The sequence below is a fragment of the Rattus rattus genome, chromosome 7 (genome assembly GCF_011064425.1).
Source record: "Rattus rattus isolate New Zealand chromosome 7, Rrattus_CSIRO_v1, whole genome shotgun sequence".
Taxonomy (NCBI): domain Eukaryota; kingdom Metazoa; phylum Chordata; class Mammalia; order Rodentia; family Muridae; genus Rattus; species Rattus rattus.
This window is the reverse complement of record NC_046160.1, coordinates 66450736-66474588: the sequence shown is the minus strand read 5'-3', so window position 1 is coordinate 66474588 and position 23853 is coordinate 66450736. Positions and strand designations below refer to the sequence as shown.

Genomic DNA, 23853 nt, shown 5'->3' with positions numbered 1-23853 from the left:
TGCTTGGCTCAGGGAGTGGCACTATTAGGAGGTGTGGCCTTGCTGGAGTAGGTGTGTCCCTGTGGGTGTGGGCCCTCATCCTAGCTGCCTGGAAGCCAGTATTCTCCTAGCAGCCTCCAAATGAAGGTGTAGAACTCTCAACTCCTCCTGCACCATCACTTCCTGGATGCTGCCCTATTCCCACCTTGATGATAATGGACTGAACCTCTGAACTTGTAAGCCAGCCTGAGTTAAATGTTGTCCTTGTAAGAGTTGCCTTGGTCATGGTGTCACAGCAGTAAAACCCTAACTAAGACATAATGTAATGATGTTATTACCTAGAAAGGTTATAGAATTATACCTAGTGACAAGCTTCAGGATATCCCTGTGAGGGATAGTCTTGGTTAAGTTAGTTGAAGTGGGAATATTAACACTTAAAAATGTGTAACACTATTCCCTGGTTTTGGTTCTTAGAGTGAAGGTAATCATTATTCTCTGCTTCCTAACTGTAGATGCAAGGACCAGATGCCCCCAGCTCCTGCTGCTAGGATGTTTTCTCATGGACTGTACACCTAACTGTGAACCAAAGTAAATCTCTTTTCAGTTGCCTTTGTCATGGTATTTTTATCAGAGCAACAAGTAAAAATCAGCATACATGCTTATTCTTTGCTCTACACTTATTCGGGTGCTGTGGTAATGGTAATGATATTGATAATGGCCTCTATGGATTCATACAGTTGAGTACTTGGTCCCTAGTTGATGGAACTGTTTGGGAAGGATTGGGGGTTGTGGATTTGTTGAAGATGTGTTACCAGAGAATGGACTTTTGAAATTCCAAAAACCCTGCCATCTTGGTATCTCTGTCTCTCTCTGTCTCTCTGCCTACCCCTACACCTTCCTTCCTGGAGGTTGTTGTCTCAAGATGTGAGCTCTCAACTACTGCTTTAGCACCATGCCTACCTCACTTCTGCCATGCACTCCGTCATTGAGGTCATGAACTCTAAACCCCTGGAGCTGTAAGCTCCAATAAATTCTTCCTTTCATAAGTTGCTATGAATATGGTGTTTGGTCCTGGTGGTGTAAAAGTAACCAAGATAGATACAGAATACACAATATAGATACAGAGTACAGAAACACCTTTTAAATGCTATTCTTCAGGTTCATTTCTGTGGGTTTACTAACAAATAAAACTATATTAAAGTGATAAGAGAGCTATCAAGGAAACCTCCATAACTGTGATTTCAGAATGTAGTTCTGCTGGATTTTTGAGCTGAGCTCCACAGGTCATGGGGATATCACTCAGTATTCTCTCATGAAGGGCACAATTAGAGGAGTATGTCTTTGATGATCCTTAATTTTGTTCTTTCCTGGCATATACTAATTGAACATAGTGATTTTAAAGACATTTTAATTCAAGTGTATCATTACTTTGGCCATATCCATTCCCATACCCATCTTTTCTTCTCTATTCTTATACCCATTTTTATCCCCTCACCCCAACACACACAATCACACAATCACACATACACACACTGATAGATTATATCAGTAAATGATACATTCAATGATATAAAATCTAGGATCCACCAATGAGAGAAAATGTGTGTGTTTCCTCTCTCTGATTCTGGTTTATCATGCTCAATAAGATGATCTCCTGTTGCATCAGTTTCCTTTAGAAAAATATACTAAAACTACCTGTAAACTTTTCTTTCGTTGAGATAAGCCTGGTGGAACACATGTAAAATACCAACTGTCAGCAGCTGTAGGCAGGAAGATCAGAAGTTTAAGATGACTCTTGGTTACATAGCAAGTGAGGCTAGCTGGGACTATCTAGACCGTGTCTCAAAAGATTACTAATATGAACAGGACTTACTTAAACTTTATTATTGGATTTCAACTTTAATCAGTCAGTTCTTTTCACAAGTCCTTTCTAGATTGTGTCCAATTACATAAAACATTTTGTGGTCTTAAGTAGCAAGAGTTTTTAATATGTGATAGAAAAATCTGATACATTTTTAATGAGCATATATTGTTTTCATTTGACTAGCACATGTGGCTAACATTATGCCTCTAAAATATATCTAAGGCCCTTGAAAGAATCAAGCCTTTACCATGGCGGTTGGTTTGAAATGCTGGCTTTCTTTGGCTCTTACTGAACACAGATTCTCACAGCATTGTCCATAGGATTATTAGAGAAGTGAGTGGGATGACCCAGGCAAGCATCGGGATGACCCAGGCAGCAGTAAGAACCATGGCCAGTGTTCCCATGTACTGAATCTTGCAAATATTCTCTTCTGTTTCTTAACTTTTGAGTCTCACAGGAAATGAGATTACTCACAATGCCATTTAGGATACTGAAGTAGCTATGGAGATTTTTTTCCCCAAATGTCTTAATTACATTGGTTTTATTTTTATTCCCAAGGTCTATTTATTGATATTTATTTCCTTTGTCAGTGTATGTTAATTGTAAAACTAAACTGGTTTCATTTCATCATTTCATACATGAGTAAATGTGCTTTGATTGCCATCCTCTTCCCGCAGCCTCCTTATTCCTACTCTCCTCAGTCTCATTCTCTCTTCCTGTTCAACTCTTCTTCCATTACCATATCTTAAAAAGTCTAGATTCTGCATGTGAGTGAAAATGTGTGCTGTTTGTCTTTGGTAATTGTGTCGTTTACTCAACAGAATCTCCAATTGCACCCTTTTCCCTTAAATGACATTATTTTGCTCTTCCTTATGGCTGAAAAAAAAAACTTTGGAGTGTGTGAATGAGTGACTGTGTGTGTGTGTGTGTGTGTGTGTGTGTGTGTGTGTGTGTGTGTCTTTATCCATTCACCTACTGATGCTACCTAAGCTGAGTCCATGGTTTAACTCTTATGAATAAGTGTCACAATTAACAAATACAACTTTCAAATTACTACTGCATGCTGGCTTTGAGCCCATGGGCCTAGGGCAGGAGAGGTATAATTTTATTACATTATCTTCCTTGTTATAGTTTTTCTATTTTTCCTAGGGAATCTGCATACTGACTTCTTCCATAGCAGTTGACTAATTTACAGTTAGTTTTATTAGGATTAGAACTTGGAGAGTGCGCTTTGACAGAGCTCAATTGGTCTGAACCTCTTTAGGTAGTTCAGCTTCTTCTAGGAAGCTCTGCTTGTTCAACAGCATCTCTTAGCAGTTCTTCCTACTTATTTACAGTGCTTGGGGGAAGGAGGATCCTGGAGAAGCCAGGCAACTTTAGGACTTCCTGAAGCCTTTGGCTTGTTTGCTTCTTGTGCTTAATAAACTTCCCCAAATGATGGAATGTCTTGTCTTCTCTTGGAATATCCTGCACCTTAATTAACTTCACTCCAAGATGGAGGGCTTTATCATGGAGGAAATTGCTATGCAAAAGTGATATTTCTTGTTTTGGTCTGTGTCTTCATTTGTTTGGTTCTTTTGGTGTTTTTTGTTTGCTTGTTTGAAAATTTTAAGGCAGGGTCTCACAATGTTGCCCAGGTTGACCTCAAATTTGTGAACTTCCTGCCTGACTCTCTTGAGTACCGAGATTACAGGTATATGCTATCACTTCCAAAAAGAGTGATATTTATTTTCAAAGTGACCACTTGTTACTGCTGCACAGTTCATAGGTAACCTTAAATCCTGTGAGAACTCTACTCCATAACTTTTCATTCCTATGACATAAAACATCGATACTGATTTCCTTTGGTTGTGTGTTCTAACTACTGTTCTCATTTCTGTGAATAAACAATGGGTAGGAAGAAGTGTCTATTCACAGAAAGTGACTGAGGCTTCCACCTGTCTGGGCAGTGAAAGCATGCTGGTGGGACCACTTGAGGCTATGGCTGTAGTACCATAAGTGTGTTTGCTCCCATGTGGAAGGATGGAGAAGCAGGGACTAACCATAAAGCTGGGCTAGGCTGTACAGGTCAGGGATGCCCTTGCTGACTCCCTTCTTGGAGGTAAAGCACATCTCCTAAAGATTCTGCAGTCTCTTACAACAATACCCTCAGCTGTTGCTGGACCTTTCACATTCAAAACACCATAGCTGGTCACTCACCTGGTCACTGAGTATTCAGAGACGGGATATGGAATATAGAGTAATAGATCCCATCTCAATATTATCTTCTACAAGGAGGGGATAATAAACCCTATTACCCACCTCAGGAAGATGATGAGGATTAAGAAGCAACTGCAGAGAAAACACTTAGAAATAGCAGCATGAGTATAAATACAACAAGTATTAGTGTAATGCTATGGCCATAATATCCTCTCTCTTCTCCCTTCTCTCTTCTCTCTCTCTCCCCCCCCCCATATGTGTGTGTGTGTGTGTGTGTGTGTCCGTGTGTGTGTGTGTGTGTGTGTGTGTGTGTGTGTGTGTGTGTGTGTACGTAGCAGGTACAAGTGTGCATGTACCAGAGGAATGCTTCACTGTGCTGCTCTACAACTGCCAGCCTTATTCCCTCAAGGCAGAGTCTCTCACTGAACCTACGTTTGCCTTTCTCAGTGGGATGGGAGCCCCACTAAGCCTCCTGTAGTCTCTCTTCCCACCCTTATCTCTGGGATTGCTGATGTAAAGTTACAATGCACCTTTCATAATTTGAACTTACATCCATGGCTAGCTCTCTATCCTGGTTTTTAATTTCTCACACATGCAGAAGCAGCCATTTCCACATTGGTGGTTGTTAAAGTCTAACACACAGTCAGATAAATATGGCCTTTGGGTCAAATCTAGTCTACTGCTTGCTTTTATAAAGAGTGTTAAAATTAATCCACCACAGCCAATATCTGTTACTTAATATATTAACTGTGGCTGCTTTTGCACCATAGCCTCAGTTGTGTAACTGACAGATTATATTACTTAGCTTTTTGTGAAAATGTGCTTTGGGAAGAAAACAAAGTTTCCATGGCTCTCTAAAAGAGCAATGAGTGACACAGTGGGTGACGACTGAAATTTGCATCCACAGAGCATTGCTTTTCCTCCCTGTTGCACTCAAACACGTCACATCTATTTCCCGCAACTCAAGATCTTCATTCATAAAAATAAATAAGTGCACATATAAGAAGGTAATTAGCAACAGACATGAAAGTGCTTGGTCAGATTTAAATTGCTATGCAAATCTAAGCATTAAATGCTGAGGTCTATTTCTTTCATGTCCCCTTCTGGGTGACAGCATTGTAACAGGCCTGCTCTCAATCCCCTTCCCAGGCTGGTTCTGGGCCTAGGCCAACGCTGTGGGTTTCTTTAGCTGGTAATAGACAATTTGCTCCTAATTTAGAGTCTTTAGAATAATGAATATGGTTTTGGGATACAAGGAACATATTATTAAGTAATTATATTCCTTTCTCTCTGAAGGGTCATGGTAAAAAGGCAGTGCCTTCTAGCCAATGGCATTAAAGTCACACTCTCTGAGTGGTAAGGGCCCTTTGCCAGTTGGCCTCATTAAGTCCTTGACATGGGCTCCCATGCTTTCTTGTAAAACTGTGTTCAGTCCTAAACCATTTTATGTTTCTAGCCCAGGGCTTTGGGCTCATCCCTTCGTGACATCCCTCTGCTGGGCTTAGACTCTTACATTGTACAGAATTTCTCTTGTGTCTAACCCCTCATCTACCACAATTACTGCCTATCATAGTTAGGCTTTCATTACTGTGAAGAGAAACCATGACCAAGGCAAATCTTAATATGAAAAACATTTAATTGGACTGTCTTACAGTTTCAGAGGTTAGTCCATTATCATGGCAGGAAGCATGGCGGCATGCAGGCAGACATAGTGCTGGAGAAGGAGCTGAGAGCTCTATATCTTGATTTTAAGGCAGCCAAGGCAAGACTGTCTTCTGAAGGTAGTCAGGAGTGTCTCTCTACCTCACTGAACAGAGCTTGAGCACTGGAGCCCTCCAAAGCCCACTTACACAGTGAAGCACTTCCTCCAACAAGGCCACACCTATTCCAACAAGGACACACCTCTTAATAAGGCCACTTCCCTTGGGCCAACCATATTCAAACCACCACACCGCCTTACCAAAAAATAATTAGAATTGTTTTTTCCTTTTCTTCCCAATGAAACATTAAAATCCTGATCTCATATCAAACTGAGTAGTTCTGTCTACGAAAGGATGGACTTTTTCTTTCATAAATAGCACCTCTCTGTCTTTTGGATCATGTGCTGGGGGATCAGTAAAGCCTTGTGACTTCAGAGAATGACAAGTCATACAGATAAAGTCTGGAAGTAAAGGTGTTTTCTGTGCAGCTAGTGGTGGTCGATGGAGACCCAGCAGAAAGGCAGAGCACACTCTTTCACGAGTAGAGCATGCTCCTCTGCATAAAGAGCTTTTATCCCTCCCTGACCCAAGTTGTTTTAATGTATGTTGTCTTTTGACTTCTTGTAAGCAAAAGCCTTTATTCTGTGTGTGCTTGTTAAAATTATGATTTTTGAGACATCATACACACTATTGCATTTTTATACTAAATTACAAACATTTGATTCTGTTCTTCCAATGAATCTGGTAAGGCACGGAACACTTGATTAATTATACAAGAAGTACTGAGAAAAACTTGCAAATAGCTTATAAATATTAAAATTTTGGCTATGAAATGTATTTATTCCAACAGATATGTATAAATTTTTCTTCAAAAGAAAACAACAACAAAAAGAGTGTTACGCTAGATCCTTTACTTGTCTACTCAGACTCCTGCTAGCCAACTTCAGGGCTGGGAACTTAGCTTAGGAGTAGAGCAGCTGGCTGTTGAGCATGCACAAGAACTGTGCTCTATCCCAGCATCATAAAAAGGAAAGTCAGCTTTCAAGTCATAAAGGAAACACATTGGTGCTCCATAATCTCCAAAGGTTTGAAGAGTTTCAGCTTAAAAGATGGCATATAGCAAAGGACATTGTTAGAGAACAAAACAAAACAAAACAAACACCCAACCTTGACATACACACATCCTACGAACAATAGCTAAAGCTATAGTTTGGGGGTAAAACCTGAAGAGGGTAACAAGACTACGATAAAGAAACAGTGAAATGTATTTCTGTCCTGTCCTTCTCTCAGAGGCATCTCATATGGAAAAATACTTAGGAAATATCAGTTAAGATCAGTTTTGCACAGTAATTCACCCAAAGATCATTAGAGACCGACAGCCCTGGATTTCAATATAATGCTACATTGCTCATTAAAGATGACCTTGGACACACAAAACCTAACTTCCTTGTGCCTCTGATTCCTATAACCCACATCAAGATCCTCATAGCTAATTTATTGGTCTGCGGTTAGCGTTAAATGAGATATATTTACATATTCAAAATAGAGAAGTGGAGTTTTCAAAGGAAGCGCATTATCACCACAGCCTACACTGTGAGTGATCTTTGCATTATAATCATGGACGGAGAAGGAAGCTCTAAAGGGTGGCTTACAGCATGAATATCTTTGTAATAAAACGAAACACAATTAACATTAAGGAATTCAATTTAACTATAGGAAGCATTCCAGAGTGAATACTGGGCTTGGGAGCCTGACAGCCTCAGTGGAGGAAGGCAGGACCGGATGTGGATGGGAGCCACAGAGCCGGGTTTACATTACCAGTTAAGGTTTTACGTTTTCTTTACGATAGGTGGTTTTCTCTGCAGTTTACAGAATTTAAAAATAACTTTGAAAAAAAAGAGAAAGACTGCGGTGTAAACACAGATAACTCAATGGATAGTGACACTTAAAAACACAGCACAGATACATCACTGACGAACAGAAATAAAGGGGGAAGAAGCATGTGCAGCCCCTGCTGTGCTGGAGCAGCCCTTCTCTGCTCCCTCCGGGTGCTACGTTAACACTGAGCTAGGTCAGTAGATGTAGTGACCTAGAAAGACTAGAATGCTGGGTGTTATTCAGTGATCTGAAGTCCAAAGCCCACTTCCTGGTGTTTCCATTTCCCTCCTCTGCTCCCTCCTCTTCTCCTTCCTTCTCTCTCCTTTCTCCTTCTTTCTTCCCTACTTCCCTCTCACACTTTTAAAATGTGCCTCTTAGGCCTGGGTGCTAGTGGCATGACATAAAGCTCCAGGTCAAAGCTGCTGGCCTTGGAAGGCAGCAACAGAAGTAATCCACCTCTGCTTCCATCTATAATGATAGCATCCGTTTTCTTAAAAACACATTTCAAATACCTGTATACATCCATGTGTAAGGCATGGCAATACATATATATGCTGGTAAATATTTGTGATAATAAAGTTGCTGTTTTCTCCACTTTGGGGCTTACAATGCTAAAAGACTTCTGTGCCCTATCAATGAACTCACTACATAAATAAAATAGTAACTTATATATATGATTGCAAAACAAATGCCATTAGGAGGCCATTTTATAGAGAAAGAGATCAAGCAATCGTGGGATCGTGAGAGAAATATGACCATCTGTCAAACAACCAATGGAACTAGAAGGTGACACTGGCCAGTTCACCAAAACTTCAATAAAGATACAATGGAAGTATAAAAGTATTTTGCAGCATCTACCCCATGCCATTGTCCAGCTAATCTGTAAAATGTACGCTATGTTCAAATGACACAGAGGTTCATGATTTCTCCCTGTATTAGGGCTTGGTCATCTGAACTTTTCAGTGCAATGGCAGATGAAGTATTTGACTAAAACAATTATCATGGGTGTGATACAGGCGGTTTACTGGCAACTGCCTTTAAGGGTACCCTGTCTTACAGGAAGCAAGGTAAACAAGAATGTATGGCAAACAGAAGGTGACTAAATCTTCTGATAGATAGCTAGATGGCATCAGGTGAATAAAACATACTTCTAGAAGACTTTGAGAAGAAACGTTTGTTTGTTCGAGAGAGTTCTTTCTTTTTTAGTTGTTCTTTTCTTCCTTTCCAAGATCCCCCATGCTATAAGCCATCTTGCTAATCCACTCCATACCCCCAGAGCCTCAAATTCATCAGACTGAGACCAAATGATCACCACCACTGTATTGGTTTGTGGGGATAGCATAGTCTCTTCTAGACATTGAAGTTTATTGAGTGTTTATTCAAATGCTAAATTGCATTCTGTGGACTAGCAAGATAGTAAAGTGGGTAAAGGCACTTGCCACAAGTCTGATGACCAAATCCAAGCTCTGAAACATACATGATAGAAGAGCCCACTGCCAGGTGTCATTCTTTGACCACCACAGACATATGAGGGTTCATGCAAGTGCACATGCGCATACACATACACAAATACATATTTGAAAAAGTCTTTTAAACCTCAACCAATTGACACTACATAAAGAACAGAGACAAACTGGAAGAATGTTTCTCTATGAACAAAATCACCAGAGCAATATGGATCCTGTTGTTAGGAATAAGCACCGTTTACAATGGAATGCACCTGTAATACAGGATCTCTTCCATTTCTTTTCTCTGGGAATAGTTGGCTTTTTCATCTGTAAAATTACATTTTCTTTTGTTAGCATTATGGATATCAACTAAACCCTGTGGTTTTTACCATATCAATTTATGGAAGTACATCTTGTTAAGTTATTTATGGAACACTTAGATCTTTTGGAGTCCTCGGTTATCTTCTGTGTTTGCTGATCTGCTTTTAATTCATCAAAGTTCTCTTAACAGACATTGCACAAACACACGGGCGGCACAGACTTCCTCTACATACAGTGTGTTCGATATGCTTGATGTTCCTCTTTGACACACACAGAGGTTAGCGTAAGTGTGGATAATGTCTGTAAATTCAAGGAAGCATTTAAGGGTCCAGCCACACACAGATGTGGAGCACAACACTTTAAGTACTTGATAAATATTTCATCTCTCCCATAAAGAAAGCTTTTTATCAACTTTGATTGGTTTCTTTTATTACCTTGAAGTATTGGAGTTGTTTCTCGGCGCTTGTTCCTTCCTTCTCTTGTCTCAGACAGGAATTGAAGATGAAAAGCTCTGTATCTCTTAGCCACCTTTTCAGCTCTTTGATCCTGACCTCCAGCTGCCTTACCAGGCTTCCGCTTTCGGGAGACAGCAGGTCACGTGGGCCCGACCCACTGTGCCCCGCCATTGTGTCCTGTATCTTCTCTCTTAGGGTTTTCTAATGCATCAGATTAAAACAGAAGGAGGAAAAACAAAAACAAAACGAAAACAGATTAGCTGATTAGCCCAAAGCCCATCCTGGGAATTCCACAGACCGGAAGTGCATGTAACTCAACACTGAAGTATAGCTCTGATTGGCTTGATTGTGTCTTTGGGGTTTGAATATTCAGTGCACATTATTCCTAGTACCAGAAGATGCTCTCGCAAAACTTCGTTCCTTAGATATTACTTTAGCAGGAAAGAAATTTGGTCCACGTTCACCATGATTATGGACAAAAATTCATTTGAAGTCTCTTGGCAAAAATTTTACAGTAAGAAATCGTCTATATAAAGTGTTCAAGAGATAGAAGTCTGAATTTAATCAGAGGCCAAGAGTACGGAACTCTTCAGCTTCAAGGTTCTTTCTGTTTTTCCTTTTGGATGCAGCTTATTTAATGTAGATGTTAAAATAATCCTCAATTCTCAGTATTAGAAGCCTATGTAGACCGAGCCCTATGGTACAGAGGTGCTTTTTGAGCTGGTTTTCTTTTTTCCCTCTTTGGTGGAAGCACTCTCTTTACAGAATCAATAGGATTTAATCTATAATGATAAATTAAACCTAGAAAAATACGCTTTAAAACACAAATAAAATTAAGTCAACAAACATTCATCTGCTCCACAGTGCTCTGTAAATAGTATCTTCAGGAGATCATGACAGCAAAATAGCCTGTCTTGGCAACACCCTTGCATTTTCATGGTGCAAATATTGATAATTTGAAGACCCTCGGTGCAATCCAGATTTAGCTATTGTTTTTATGCTGTAACAAAAGGAGCAGCAGGAGGTGAAATCAATGCCCTTGGAGGCTAGGGTCACAAAAAGGAATTTATTGCCACTTTTTTTGTTCTGGAACAGTTTGCAATCATAAATTCTTTATAAACAGAATACTTCAGAGAATGGTCCGTCTTCATAAATATACGACAGAGGACATCAATTTCATTTAATTCACAATTTGTGTCAGTGCAGCAGATGCCAATGGCGGCCTTGATAGGGTTGTTTAATATGCAATCGAGACAGAGTCATATGCAGCACAGGGGACAGAATTTCACAGATTAGACTGTACGCACCACTGACATTTCATTCTAATGTATTTCCATTCTACACTGTTCACCTTAGATGAAAGAAATATTAAAAACCATATCCCTCTATTTTACTATTGTTAGAAGTTAAAGTCCTTGTCTGTAATTTTTTTCCATGCCAATTAAAATGTAATCATGCCAATTAAAGCAGTATGCCTACTGGGGTCAGTGTGGCTGCAGCTTTACTAAACTCTTCTCCCCCCTACTCTCACAAAATTACTCACAACTATATGGGATTTGAGTGATACACTGTCAAAAAGGCAAGTGTTTGAATGGCATCTGACTCGCAGAGACTAATTAAATACTGTGTTTCCAGTGTAACAATTTAAAATTTTTGGTGAGGAGTTGATAATCATGATGCACTTTAAACAGTTTTCTAAGGCAGTACTGTTATTTATCAAATTAAGAAAGGTACCTTTAAATGCAGTGTCAACAGGAAATCACTTTGTCTGTGGGGCCAACCAAGTTGCCATTTTTCTCTGCTTTGGAAACAACCTTTGAGAATATTTTACGGTAATTTCTTCTGAGATCAATGAACACTGTCGAACTTAGTAGGTCCTAGTCTAAGCCACCATGTTTTAAGTCGAGTTACATTAATTATCGTTAAAAGGCAAGACCAGGATAACTAGGAATAAGCATTTTTAAGATTTTAAGTTACTTTGAACAACTCCGCAGTGTGGAGAATTTAGATGAGAAACAAGGGCTTAAATGTGCAGGGTTTTAATGACTTAGATTAAGCCTGGCATAAACGGAACACTGGCATGTCTCCAAGTCATCACCGTACTTGGAGAGCTCCTAATTCAAAAATATTTCTAGAGTATTATTTCTTTTTAAAAAAATTAAAGAGGCAGAAAAATAGAGGGCTTGAAAAATTATGCTCTGTAACTGACACCACCCATAGTAGCTATTATAATTAGTCATTTAGGTAATTGGCGAATTTAGCTTACCCTTGATTTGAAGAGAAGGTACTTTAGGAGAGACGCTGATGAACAAACTAAGGCTAACTTCTCTCCCTGCCGTCTTCCAGCAACAGGACAAGTCTCCTGCACAGACCACCCCGGCCTCTGGTAACAGGGCCTCTGGTAACAGGACGTCTAGATTGTCTTTTTGCCAGATTCTTGCATATCTTTGGCTGAGACCCAAGCCATCATTGCAGGAAATAAACTACACAAACTTTTTTGTTGTTGTTGTTAAAAGTGCCCAGGAAATTGAGACACAACAAAACAAAACAAACAAACAAACAAAAACCCCATAGCTTCAAGTTTGCAACTGAGACTTGGGTCAGATTTGCATATTTGATTTGCATGGCCTTAAAGCCTCGGTGGCAACTGTACTGTCCCCCTCAGGGTTACACCGAGTCGTTAAAGAGTGGATGTCTCCGTCATGTACCTTCAGAGCAAATTCTATTAACAGTCATCCAAGCATGACAGGCAGTGTATATCAGATATACTGTATTAGAGTTGACTTGGTGCACACCCATAATACATGGCATATTTTACTTACTTTCTTATGTATTAAAGAACCAAAATTATTAGAATCTGAGAGGAGACAGCTCAGAATAAATTTAAAAAGGAAGAAAAAGCAATGTTTTCCCCATAATAACATGAGTAGCTTGTTTGAAATGTAAGGAGTGAATTGAAAGAGAGAGAGGTTTGTGCCTCAAATTAGAAATCAGACAGATAGAGTACTTCACCACACACAAAAATGTACACAGAACCTACAAACAGTAATAAAAATGCAAATACCCCAAGCAGCTCCCATTTTTCATTAATTGAATCCACTTTTTCCAGGATATCGTCTGGTAGTAAAAGGCCACCTTTCTTCAAAGCTTCAACCTTGCTGAGTAGCTCTGACTTTTTCAGATGCCTGATGGACATTTCCACACTGTACCTCTGAAATGGCAAAAGAGGGATGATTCGTTAGGGCGCAGAGGTGTTCTTAGGAAAATCTGTAAGCCTGGTTACCTCGAGTGACCCAGGAATGCTGCTAGGAACACTTCGCTCATCACACGTGCCTGCATCGATACTTCCGGTATTGAATGGGCTTCCGTGACCTTTGTCTTTTAAAACTAAGTTTGCACATACAGTTTATGGGTTTTTTTATTTAAAATATAATAAATGAGAAGGTGCCTGGCCTGGAAGCACTTACATTCGAGTTAGCTTGGGTCACCATTTGGCTGTAGCGTCCTCCTCACTCTCAGCCGATCTGTCTTAGAAGAGTTCAAAGTATTTTATCTTTTTTTTCCTCCCATGACACACATGTATCAACTACTTTCCTGAAAGGCAAGCCTTTCCTCTTTAAGGAGAAGTACTCTTCAAATGGAGGAGATTGGTAGAGGAAAATGTGCCACAAACAACTCATACATCGGACTATGAGTTATGAAAAGCTAACCCACACATTGGACTGTGAGTTATAAAAGTTAAAACAATGCTGACCAGTTTCTAATGTCTTTGGACTTTATTGACAAACAAACTTATCTAGGAAGGAAAAACATTATGAATAAGGGTTATATGGCTTGTTTCTTTTAAGTTTCCTAACTATTTATATTTAATATTAACTAGAGTCTCGGTTAATATTTGGTTTTTATGTTTCTTTTACTTAAGAACTTTTTGAGAGCTAAAGAGAAAACGCACACATAAAGAGGAAGGATGCCCACCAGTTCCTTGGGATTAGCTACAGACCTACAAATGCTTATTGGTTACCATAAACTGCTGTGGACTTCTCAGTCAACTACAGAACCCTCCTGACCCAACCAACACACACTATATTCTAACAAACTGCCCAGCGAGTCTCTTAAAAGACATTTCTTAGAGACAATGTATTAGCTCCTTGGTAAAAAGCAGTTTTGCGGTGGTGTTCTTCACATATCTGTACTGGGAAAAGTTCTCAGTCAGGAAGTCTTAGGAACAACTATAACTGACTATCATGCACGAGGGGAGGTGTGCATCAAGATACCCTTGAGTATAAAATTTAGGTTGTAGGTAAAATATTAAATATGCATATTGCCAAATTATCTTTCTTTGAAACAATGAAGTCAGATCATGGGTTCCATGATAGCATCGCTCCTTTGCCCTCAGCCCTAAGGTAAACACTACTCTCAGATTTAACAAGGAAAGCCTTGGGGGGGAGGGGCGCAAAGTGTTGCTGATCTGCACGTTCATAATATCCCTAAACAGGTGGATTTTAGTCCCCTCAAAAACACTTTATATAAAATTCTAAACTAAACTAGAATTGGAAGCAGCTTGAAAGAAAAGAAGGCGGGCACCGCTGCTTCTTCAGCGTTTGTTGTACTGTTTGCATACCTTCAGTTTCATATTTTAATCTTCCATTTACACTAAACATGCACATCATTCGTATTATGTAAACTTCTCCAAATGTTAGGTATTTGTGGATCACAGAACGAAATGTTGTAAATGAGGTGATTTAAAGCATTTTATATTATTAATGCGTGTTGATCAGGGTGTCGAAGTATCCAAAATTACATGAATATGCATACTGAAGACAATCAAGGGTTGCTTTAGAGCGCCTTCAGAATCTGGACTGTGACATATGGGACACTCTGATTGCATTTGTAACCGCAGACAGTTACCAGGGTCGTGGTTCTCCAGTACAGAAAACACACTGTCCACTTCAGGTTTTTTCAACTCAATAGTCAACAAGTATTCTAGAAACCCAGATAGTGTGTGATTTGTCAGTGTGATGATGGGAGGAAAGGCAATCTGTTTTATGTAATCAGATTCCCATGTAAGATTTACATAAGTAATTAGGTAAGACTGACATGATGTGTGTGGGTGGGGGGGGTGTTTCACCCAGGCAGAGGACGATTATTCAAATCTTTCCCCTATGTCATATGTATTAATCAACAGAGAGAATCCTCCAGTTGTGCCTCTTTGGAGTGACTTCTACTGGTTATTGGACTTTCTTGTGGCAAACTCATCTTTTCTCTTTCCCAACTTCAAAGACCTCCTCTGTCGCATGTTAGTAAAACAAGAGGACAGTTTAGATTGTCTCCTAGAAATGAGAGCCTTGCCATCATGAGAATACAGAAAGCAATTAATTTGATTTTAGACATTGTGAGGAATTTTTCCTCTGGAATGCGGTATGAATAGTTATGGCAATAGCTACTAAGATGGTTATTAGGCCAAACAGCCCTTGATATTATGAATGCCCGTGTTGTCACTGTATATGCATAAAGAGCCTGATGGAAGAGATGATTGATAGGTAATGCCTTCAAATGATAAAAGCTGTAAGAACCTAGTTAGTTGTTAGATGTATTGATATGTGAGTGGAGAGTACTAGCATGTCGTGGAATTTAAGTGGAAGTATTTGAGTTTTGAGACATTGCGAAGGTTGAGTCCAATAAGGTTTAGGGCCTGAAGGCTGTGTATGTAACTCGAGGAGTGTTTCACTTTTGTGGACCCTACTATACGTGTACTCTTCTGTCTCTAGCTGCTTTTCAGGAGCATTAGATGGGTAGAATCAACCACCAGCTCTATCTGTTCTCCATTCTCCTATGAAGGGCTTCTCTATCCTGTGGTGAGAAGATAATTTCATCTTCACATTTCTTTCACCCACAGCAGTAAATGAGCAGAAGTTGCCCTGTGATATTCCGTAGTATGAGGAGGTTATGATAGAGACCAGTTTTCAATAGCCAGAAAGGAGATCAGCAAAGTTAAAGTCAGCCGGCTGTTCTTGGGTGCCAAGGTAAATAAGCATCCCGTATTTAACTTTCCACAGCACCTGCTGTGGGCCGTGCTGTCTGGTCAAAAATACAATATACTCTATTCAAAGAGCATATTTACATTATTAAGTGTATTTGCTTGGCCAATTCAATTTGGTCTAATGAATCCTCTTAATAGATTTGTGAATGATCTAAATTAAAGATACAGGCTACTAGTGTCCTAAAAGCTATTTCTTTGGGTATAAAGAAAAGTTAAAGAAAATATAGAGTTAATAGTTCACTGTTTTAATTAAGAATTAAAATTGAAATTCTTACTTATAATTTACATTTTAAATACACAAATACTAAAACTGAATTATCAAAGCCAATACAAAATAAACATAAATTTATGAAAATAATTGAATTTCGTAGCAAATACAGGCTTGATTGAGATAACTTTTTTGACACTTTTGCCAGACATTCCTCCCTCCCTTAAAATCTTTCCTTTCCTCCTTTTTCTTTTTCCTTCCTCCCTCTCTCTCTCTCTTTCTCTCTCTCTCTCTCTCTCTCTCTCTCTCTCTCTCTCTCTCTCTCCCTCTCTCTCTCCCTCTCTCTCTTTTTGTTAAAAATCACACCGAAAATTCTGCCCAAATGGAGAGTGGAACAATGCCTTGAAACAGTGTTAATTGTCACCATGGAAACCAGAAGAATAAGCCATTTTGAAACTGGTATAGAAGGCACACATTGAGAAACTCAAGCATTTTTCTGCCTCCCTCAATGTTAAAGAACAAGATGCCTTGTCACAGTGAGGTCAGCGAAAGAAAGCATCATGAAAGGGTTGTAGATACTCACTCTCTAGTAAATAAAAAAATAAAAAAATAAACCACATACAGCTAACGCTGCAAAAGACTACTCAGTGAATCTTTTTTGAAATAGAAAGATCGCCAAAAGATGGCCAGGCCTGGGGGATGGCTCCCACCTAGCAAAACTTCAGGGCTATATTATGTGAACCTTGCCCCCAAAGCTCCCTGGGAATTCTGCTGTTGTAATAAAACATCAGAAGAGGGGAGAAAAAAAAGGCAGCATGATGGAATTCAAAATAATGCTGTAAAAGCACACAGAGAGATTAAGACGTTCATTGTAAGACTTTTGTATGGTGCTTCTGGTGGTCATGCTGAAAAGAGAGCAGACATTACTAAACGGAGAGTGAAGCCTTGGCTACCCGGAGCACATGAATTAACGCAAACAATTTTCCTGATTAAAGAATATGGCTGTCCAGTTCTGAGCCATTGGGGTTTGAGTATTTCTATCCTGTGTGTGTTGTTTTTAACCGCGGGCATCAGGTAACTTTATATTGAGAAGAGTTAAGATAAGGAAAATGATCTAGTTATAATAATGACTCATTTGAATCTTTGCCTGTGCAAATTAGTATCTCAAACACCTGTATATTTGTCGTGATTACCCCTCCTGCCCCACAGCAGGCAGGAAAAGAAAACACACTGTGAAGACAAAATATATCTTGTGTAGCAATGAGAAACCAAACTACCACCAAATAATATGTAAAAATATGTATTTTGCTCACAAATGCAAGACTGTGTCTGTGACTCTCATCCTGTATTCTCTAGCTAGTGTTTGCCCTCCTCTTTTGAGGCTTCATGGTGGCCCCTCAGCTAGCCCATGCCTAATGCTATTCAGTGGTGAACAAAGAATCTTTTTATAGGAAAGTCCAGGTTCACAGCTCAGCTGGACTGGTAGAGGCCAGGGCTGCCTCTGCAGCGGCTCCTGGGCTGCCCTCTTTAAGACAGCCAACGTCCAGCATCTCACAAAAGCCTGAGATGCTTCACAAGGAGTCAGTATCACCAACACTTGGAGAGGATGCTCAAGATGCAAGAAGAAGGTTCAAGCGCAAGACAAGTAATAGTGGTTATTTCTTGCAAACTATTTGTATTTTACCATTAGAATTTATGGCGAATAATTGCACAAAGAAATTATAAAGACTCCTACAATTGTCCTTGTAAATTAATAATAGGCTTTCTTGATTGGGATAAATTTGCTGCTGAGCCTTTGGAAAAATTAAAAAGTGCAATGTCATTTAAAATTGCCCGAACTCGCACAGCAAATTACATCTGAGGTTAAGAATTGAGTACCCCCCCCCTTCTAGCTTATTCCATTTGCATGATCTGGAAATCACATTACATTGGCCATGTATTGTTAATTGAACATAGATTGCATTATCTTTAATATAAATCAAACTACAAATATTAAAATGAATTGCAAATTCCCTAATAGGAGATCATAAAACAATCTTTTTAAAAGTATCTCCCATTAATAATTTAATTCCAATTATATCACTCAGGAAACTTAAGGAGACGACGAGGCGACTTATTTCCCCAATCATTGTTCCTTTTACATAAAGAATATCTATGTGTTTTAAAACAAACGCAGCCAGGACCGGATTTATTGTTACTGAGTTAAAATAGAAACACCGATGAACTGGAAACTTTTCCTGCCAATCTCTTTACGAAGTCTCCCAGTTCCCCTCTTCCTAACCCAAGACAGGTAAAAGAAAAAGAAAAGAAAAACAGTAGGAAAGAGTCACTAAGTCTAAGAAATATTGTGATTACATCGTCTGGAATTATAAAATGGATAATTACTATTCTATTTATTTTTTTTCAAAAGGGTCCCCTGTCCCCTTTGATATTCCTACAAATGCGGAATCTTTCTCAAGCCTTTGCACGGCCTTTAGTGAGTTTATATTAAATATTTAGCACTGTTTAGGCCATATCCACTACTACCAAAACCAGTTATATTCCCAGCAGTCTTACTGTTTCAGGCAGAGAACTTGATTGATCCTTCCAGCCTGAATTGAGTAGAATGAAAAGAAGCGGTAGGAAAATAGCTGCAATCATTTAATGCAGATGACCTCTGACAGCCTCCCCGCTCTTCTATCTGAACAGAAATTTGCATGGGGTCTCTGTGCAGAGGAACAATGTAACCTAAATGGTAGACAATCTTTATTCTAATGAAGTGGGTGTCAAGGTCAATGTAAAACTGCAATGATAAATGGTGCACCACTAGGCAAGAGAAGTTGCATGGGCATTGTAGTGCTTTCACATTAATTGAAGGCTGAGACGCACCGCGTGAAAAGCACAAGCCCCTCTTTTCACCATAATGTGTTAATGCGTCAGTGCTGCTGTGATTTCTGCTAGATGCTTGCCCGTTGACGTGTGTAGCTTTTGCAAAAAATAACGGCGTTATGACAGAAGTGGACATTTTCAGAATTTAGTGTTGTCCTAGACCAAAATTATAAAAAAATTACATAAAATGCCCCCAAATAGTATGGTGACACCTAATGTGATTCCTTTGATCCTTTTTCTCTTTTCTTATTTAGACCTGTCTTTAATTAGTTTCAACCAGGCAACCTTTTATGGGACCCTTCCTTGGGTACTTTCCTGCTGAGAATCATTTAAATATTATTTCCCTCTCTTCCCTGTAAGTGTTCAGCTTAGTCCAAAGCTAAAAATCCTTCCAGTGGTTTTTGTCTGTCCTGTGTGAAAATGTAATGAAATGCGTGTATATGACTTATTTTTTAAAAACAACTCTGTTCTGCCAGGGCATTGCCAAGATAACCGCAGCCGGAATCTCGCCATTTCTCCAGTTGATTTAGCAGTTTTGTGGCAGTCAATAGTTTTCAACTCATAAAAACATGGGCAGTATGCTGATTTTCAAAATGCGTGTTCACCTTCAGTGGTAAAGGAGACCGTTTGCCACTGATTCACTCGTTACAGGCAAGCACTTAAGTTCATCAATTAAACAGGAAACCAAGGTGCCACCATTAGTCATACCATTTGCTAAAATACTGATACAAGCACGTTCAGAAGCATTTGAGAGGCGTTTTTAGGCTCAACTCATGATGGGATGTAAACTGGATATATTTTTATTTTCTAATCCCAAGGGGATCTGTGATATCCCAACACTAACCTTCCTGCTACACATAGGTTTTAATAACACAGTTACAGTCTTGCTCGTTAAGAGCGTGTCTGTCTGTCTGCAGTCTTGTGACCTGGCACCCTGTGTAATAAATGGCACTGCTCTTTGACAGCTCTCATGCAAAAGCGAACTGTCTCAGATAGAAACCCTCAATTCCTGAAACGGTGATTCAAAGGGAAGAAGAATCTTACTACGAAGGATAGTGAGAAAGAGGAGGAAAAAAAGTTACTGATCAAACTGTTTAAAAAACTGTACAGCTTCATCTGCGTGTGATTTGTCAGGTCTGAAGCTTTGACGAGCCCAAGGGGCAGACCCCAGCGGGGAGTAGGCTGCCGAGCTAAATAGCTGTGAAAGAAGTCTTAATGTAGGGTGGAATTCAAACTAACCTTGACATGACCTCCGGAAAAATATGCAAAAAGTAAAATGAATGCTCTCTGCAAGATACATCCTAATTTTGTGGTGGAGCTGGTTAGTTTTACAAACATAACTGAGACATTAAAAGAAAAATAGAAAGCTAGTAAAAGGGAGAAAGTTTAGAATTCAGGCAAAGGGGGAAGCCATAAGCAGCGCGATGTGTTACTGTGAAGGCATGTGAGCCATTTGGAAAGAATCCAAATAAAAACCCACACTGAACAATATTGTTGTCAGCCTGTCTATTCAGGGGAAAAAAATTTTAGGTTGAATATAAATGACACAAAGCCAAGATTACATCATTGCGTTACAAAGTCTGTTGTGGCTTTTAGCTAAACAAGCCCCGTGGATCTATTGGTTTAGGACAGTAATTCAGCCGGGAGGTTTTAATGTGTTATTTTTTTTTCTCCAGTGCCAATTAAAAAAAAAAAACAAAAAGGAATTTAAGGAAGAAATCTCCAACGTGCTTTCCACTTCGTGCTTTGGGTCTGGGTTTGATAAGCTGAACTCCAGTTGCAGCTGATGGATTTAGTCCTGATCTGACTCCATTATGATTTTGTCTGTTTGAAGTGCTCAGAAAGGCTCTGGCTCTGGCTCTGGCTCCCCTACAGGAGCTGCCTCGCTTGCTGCGTCTATGGAAATCTTAATTGTCAACTTGTGTAGAAATTCGGCCCTTTCACTCTCTCAATGAAGTTTTGTAGCGAGAGCGGCCAGTTCTTCACTACACTGCCAGCCAGATTTTAAACATGATTCAATTTCTAGCAACAAACACCCGGAATCTAATGACTTAAATCCCTACAGCAAGGGGGTGAATTGGTGGTTTAGATGGAGGCGCTACCATTAGGCTTTCCTCGGTGCGAAGTGAGCAGACGGATACAGGGGCTCAGAAGCACAAGGTATAGGGAGTTCTGCAGAGAACCTGAGGACTACAGTCTGTAACACCGTGATGGGTAGCCAGCCTCCTCCTGCTCTGTCCAGTCTTCTGCAGTATTTTAACAACATAAACCAGGAAAACACACACAAGAACAGATTGATAAAACAGTAAACAATTTAGCTCGGAGATTGTAAGGTCAAATACATACAGGTATTCTATGCTAATTAACTGGTTCTCAAGTGGAAACACAAAAGTGCTGATTTATAGTGTTTGCTGATTTCTCTAGTATAAATACTCCCATCAGGGTAGATTCTGAGCCGCCAACGGTTGTTCCAGTTGGCAGAATTCATGAATTCCTACCCAGCTATCACAAACTAGCAATAGCCGGCTCACATACCCTACCGCATGGAAGGTGACGTCAAAGACTAGCGTAAGGTCAGAACATGTCCTCTTCACTCATTCACATTAAATGACTGCTAGTATTGTGGTAAAAGACAGCCATTTCTCTGGTGAAAGAGAAACAACCCACAAGTGTAATTATTGCTAGAATCTGACCCCAGAGACAGAGGGTGGGAGACGGTAGTGTGGTCTGCGGCAGATGCCAGCTATCCTCTCATGGAAATGTGGCTTCAATGTGGCTTCAGTACCATTACTATGTTGTTTTAAGTGAAGCCAGGAAGACATATGTTTATGTAAAAACAAAATCTCATAGTTTTTTTTTTTCATGTTACATTGAAACTTTTAGTATACAAACCAAACAATGTCTGTGTCTTGGATCTGAGTCCACTGGGGACCGCTTCATGCTGTCTGTTTTGGATGAGACTATTAGACTCTAAGAGAAACAAAGATGCTAGCATAATGAATTACATCTGAGGGTAAATGACAAGTGTCAAACGTGACAGAGTTTTTAGCCACCCTTCGTCCTACCCTAGCCTCATCGAAAGATAGAACTAACCTGCATGAAGACCAGGAGCCACAAGGGTTTCCCTTGCCTTTCGGTTCAATTTGAGTCAGCAAACACTAAAAGATAGATGCTAGAGGAACAGACAAATAACCATTTGCTGGACTGAGAGAAAGGAGGCTGGGACACTGTATTGAATACCAAAGGAAACTTCTAAAGGAAGTGAGAAGATTTGACCCTTCCAGAGTGGAAAGCCAATGAAGGAGCCATGGGTAATGAGTCATGAGGGGAATGAGAACTCAGGGCAGAAATAAAGGACTTGTTGCAGACTGGGTGTTAGAGAACTTTACATAGAAAATAATCGGTTTCACCTGCTCTGTGGAGGTTATACCAGAGCTCCAAGTCCTAAGTCCATATAGAATAGAAGGCGGAGAACACCTTTGGAGTCACTCACCCGCAGTCCGAGCAGAAAGCCCAGTCTAGCTGGCTGAGAAACTCTGTGGGGTTGAATGAATGTTGGCCTGAAATTGGAATCTAAGCTTTCTGTGTTTTAGAAACTTGAGCTTCTTTTCACCAACCTTCATACGATCTACCATCATAACCACACTATCCCGTGCAGAAGAAAAACCAAGACCCAAGCTACCAGCTAAGAAACTGTCATGTGTTGGGATAGGATTAGAATAGCAGATTGTACAGCAAGCATGCATGGGGATGTAGTGGAGAAGATACACAATCACGTAAAAGCAAGCTCTGCAATCTAAGCTGGGCAAAACACAGAGACAAAGGGCAGTGCACATAGGTCAAAACGTCTACAACCGTCTTCAACTCACACTAACGAAGGTAGCTCATTCATGAACCACTGAGTGAAATCTTTCAGGCCCTTTACTCGATAAATACATAGTAGAGAGATCTTTTCCCTCCATTTACATAGCTAGCCCTTATTTCAGCAAGGCACTTTATGTTGATCACATTTGTGTACACACACACACACACACACAGAGAGAGAGAGAGAGAGAGAGAGAGAGAGAGAGAGAGAGAGAGCAGAGTGCAATGGCAATGGGTCAGGCTATGAAGCTATGGTTATGCTATATGATTCTGGAAATCTACACATCTCTCTGGGCTTTCTCCACCTTTATTTACATGCCAGTGAGGATGTGGGGCACAACTGTTCTAATTAAGGTTCCATTTTGCAGTGCCATATAGAAAAGGTTGGAGTGCCATGTCAGCATATAGAAGGAATAGTTGTACAAAGACGCAATATCTATTAGAATGCAGTATAGGACGGGAAGTGTGAGGAACGGAAATTAGCAGAAGAAACTCGGCTTCTCTTTTCCAGATGTTTTTGTTTTAGAGAACAGTTTCTTTTGCTTTCTACCCCCTTTATCAAAAGACAACTCTAAACACATTTTCTTCATGTAATTGAGTACAATACTATTGCATTTTCTTAAGCCAAACAAAAGAAGAATTGAGAAGAAAATTTACCTGTTTTTTTTATATGTGGTAAAAGAACAAATTTACCTTCTACAGTAACACATATACAAGCTAAACCTACCTGAGACTTAAAGTCAAACTTCAAACACACCACATTCCTACATGGTCTGCACTGACCGCTTGTGCATGCATATGCTCCTCCTACAACTTGGTTTACCAATCGGATTCTACTCATATGGTGTGACCATAAAGTAGATACAACAATCATTTTCTTGGTTACTCCCCTAAAATCTTACCATAAATGAGTTACTTGAGTTAAAATATTCTCAAAATAATCAGCAGAAACTGGTTAATTTTTTTTTCTTTTTTCTGGAGCTGAGGACTGAACCCACAGAAACTGGTTATTGATTATTGGTTATTGAT

The 23853-nt window shown here is 39.7% G+C and overlaps 1 protein-coding gene across 2 annotated transcripts in view; it reads right to left on the bottom strand.

The window, feature by feature from the left end:
- The window catches only part of Akap6 (A-kinase anchoring protein 6), a 391635-nt gene that overhangs the window by 71632 nt on the left and 296150 nt on the right, over positions 1-23853 (bottom strand). For both annotated transcript variants that reach the window (XM_032907724.1, XM_032907725.1), the window contains exons 10-11: positions 12909-13055; positions 9824-10045 (exon numbers count right to left, since the gene is read on the bottom strand). In XM_032907724.1, the coding sequence (XP_032763615.1) occupies positions 9824-10045; positions 12909-13055 (369 nt within the window). The remainder of the gene's footprint in view (positions 1-9823; positions 10046-12908; positions 13056-23853) is intronic.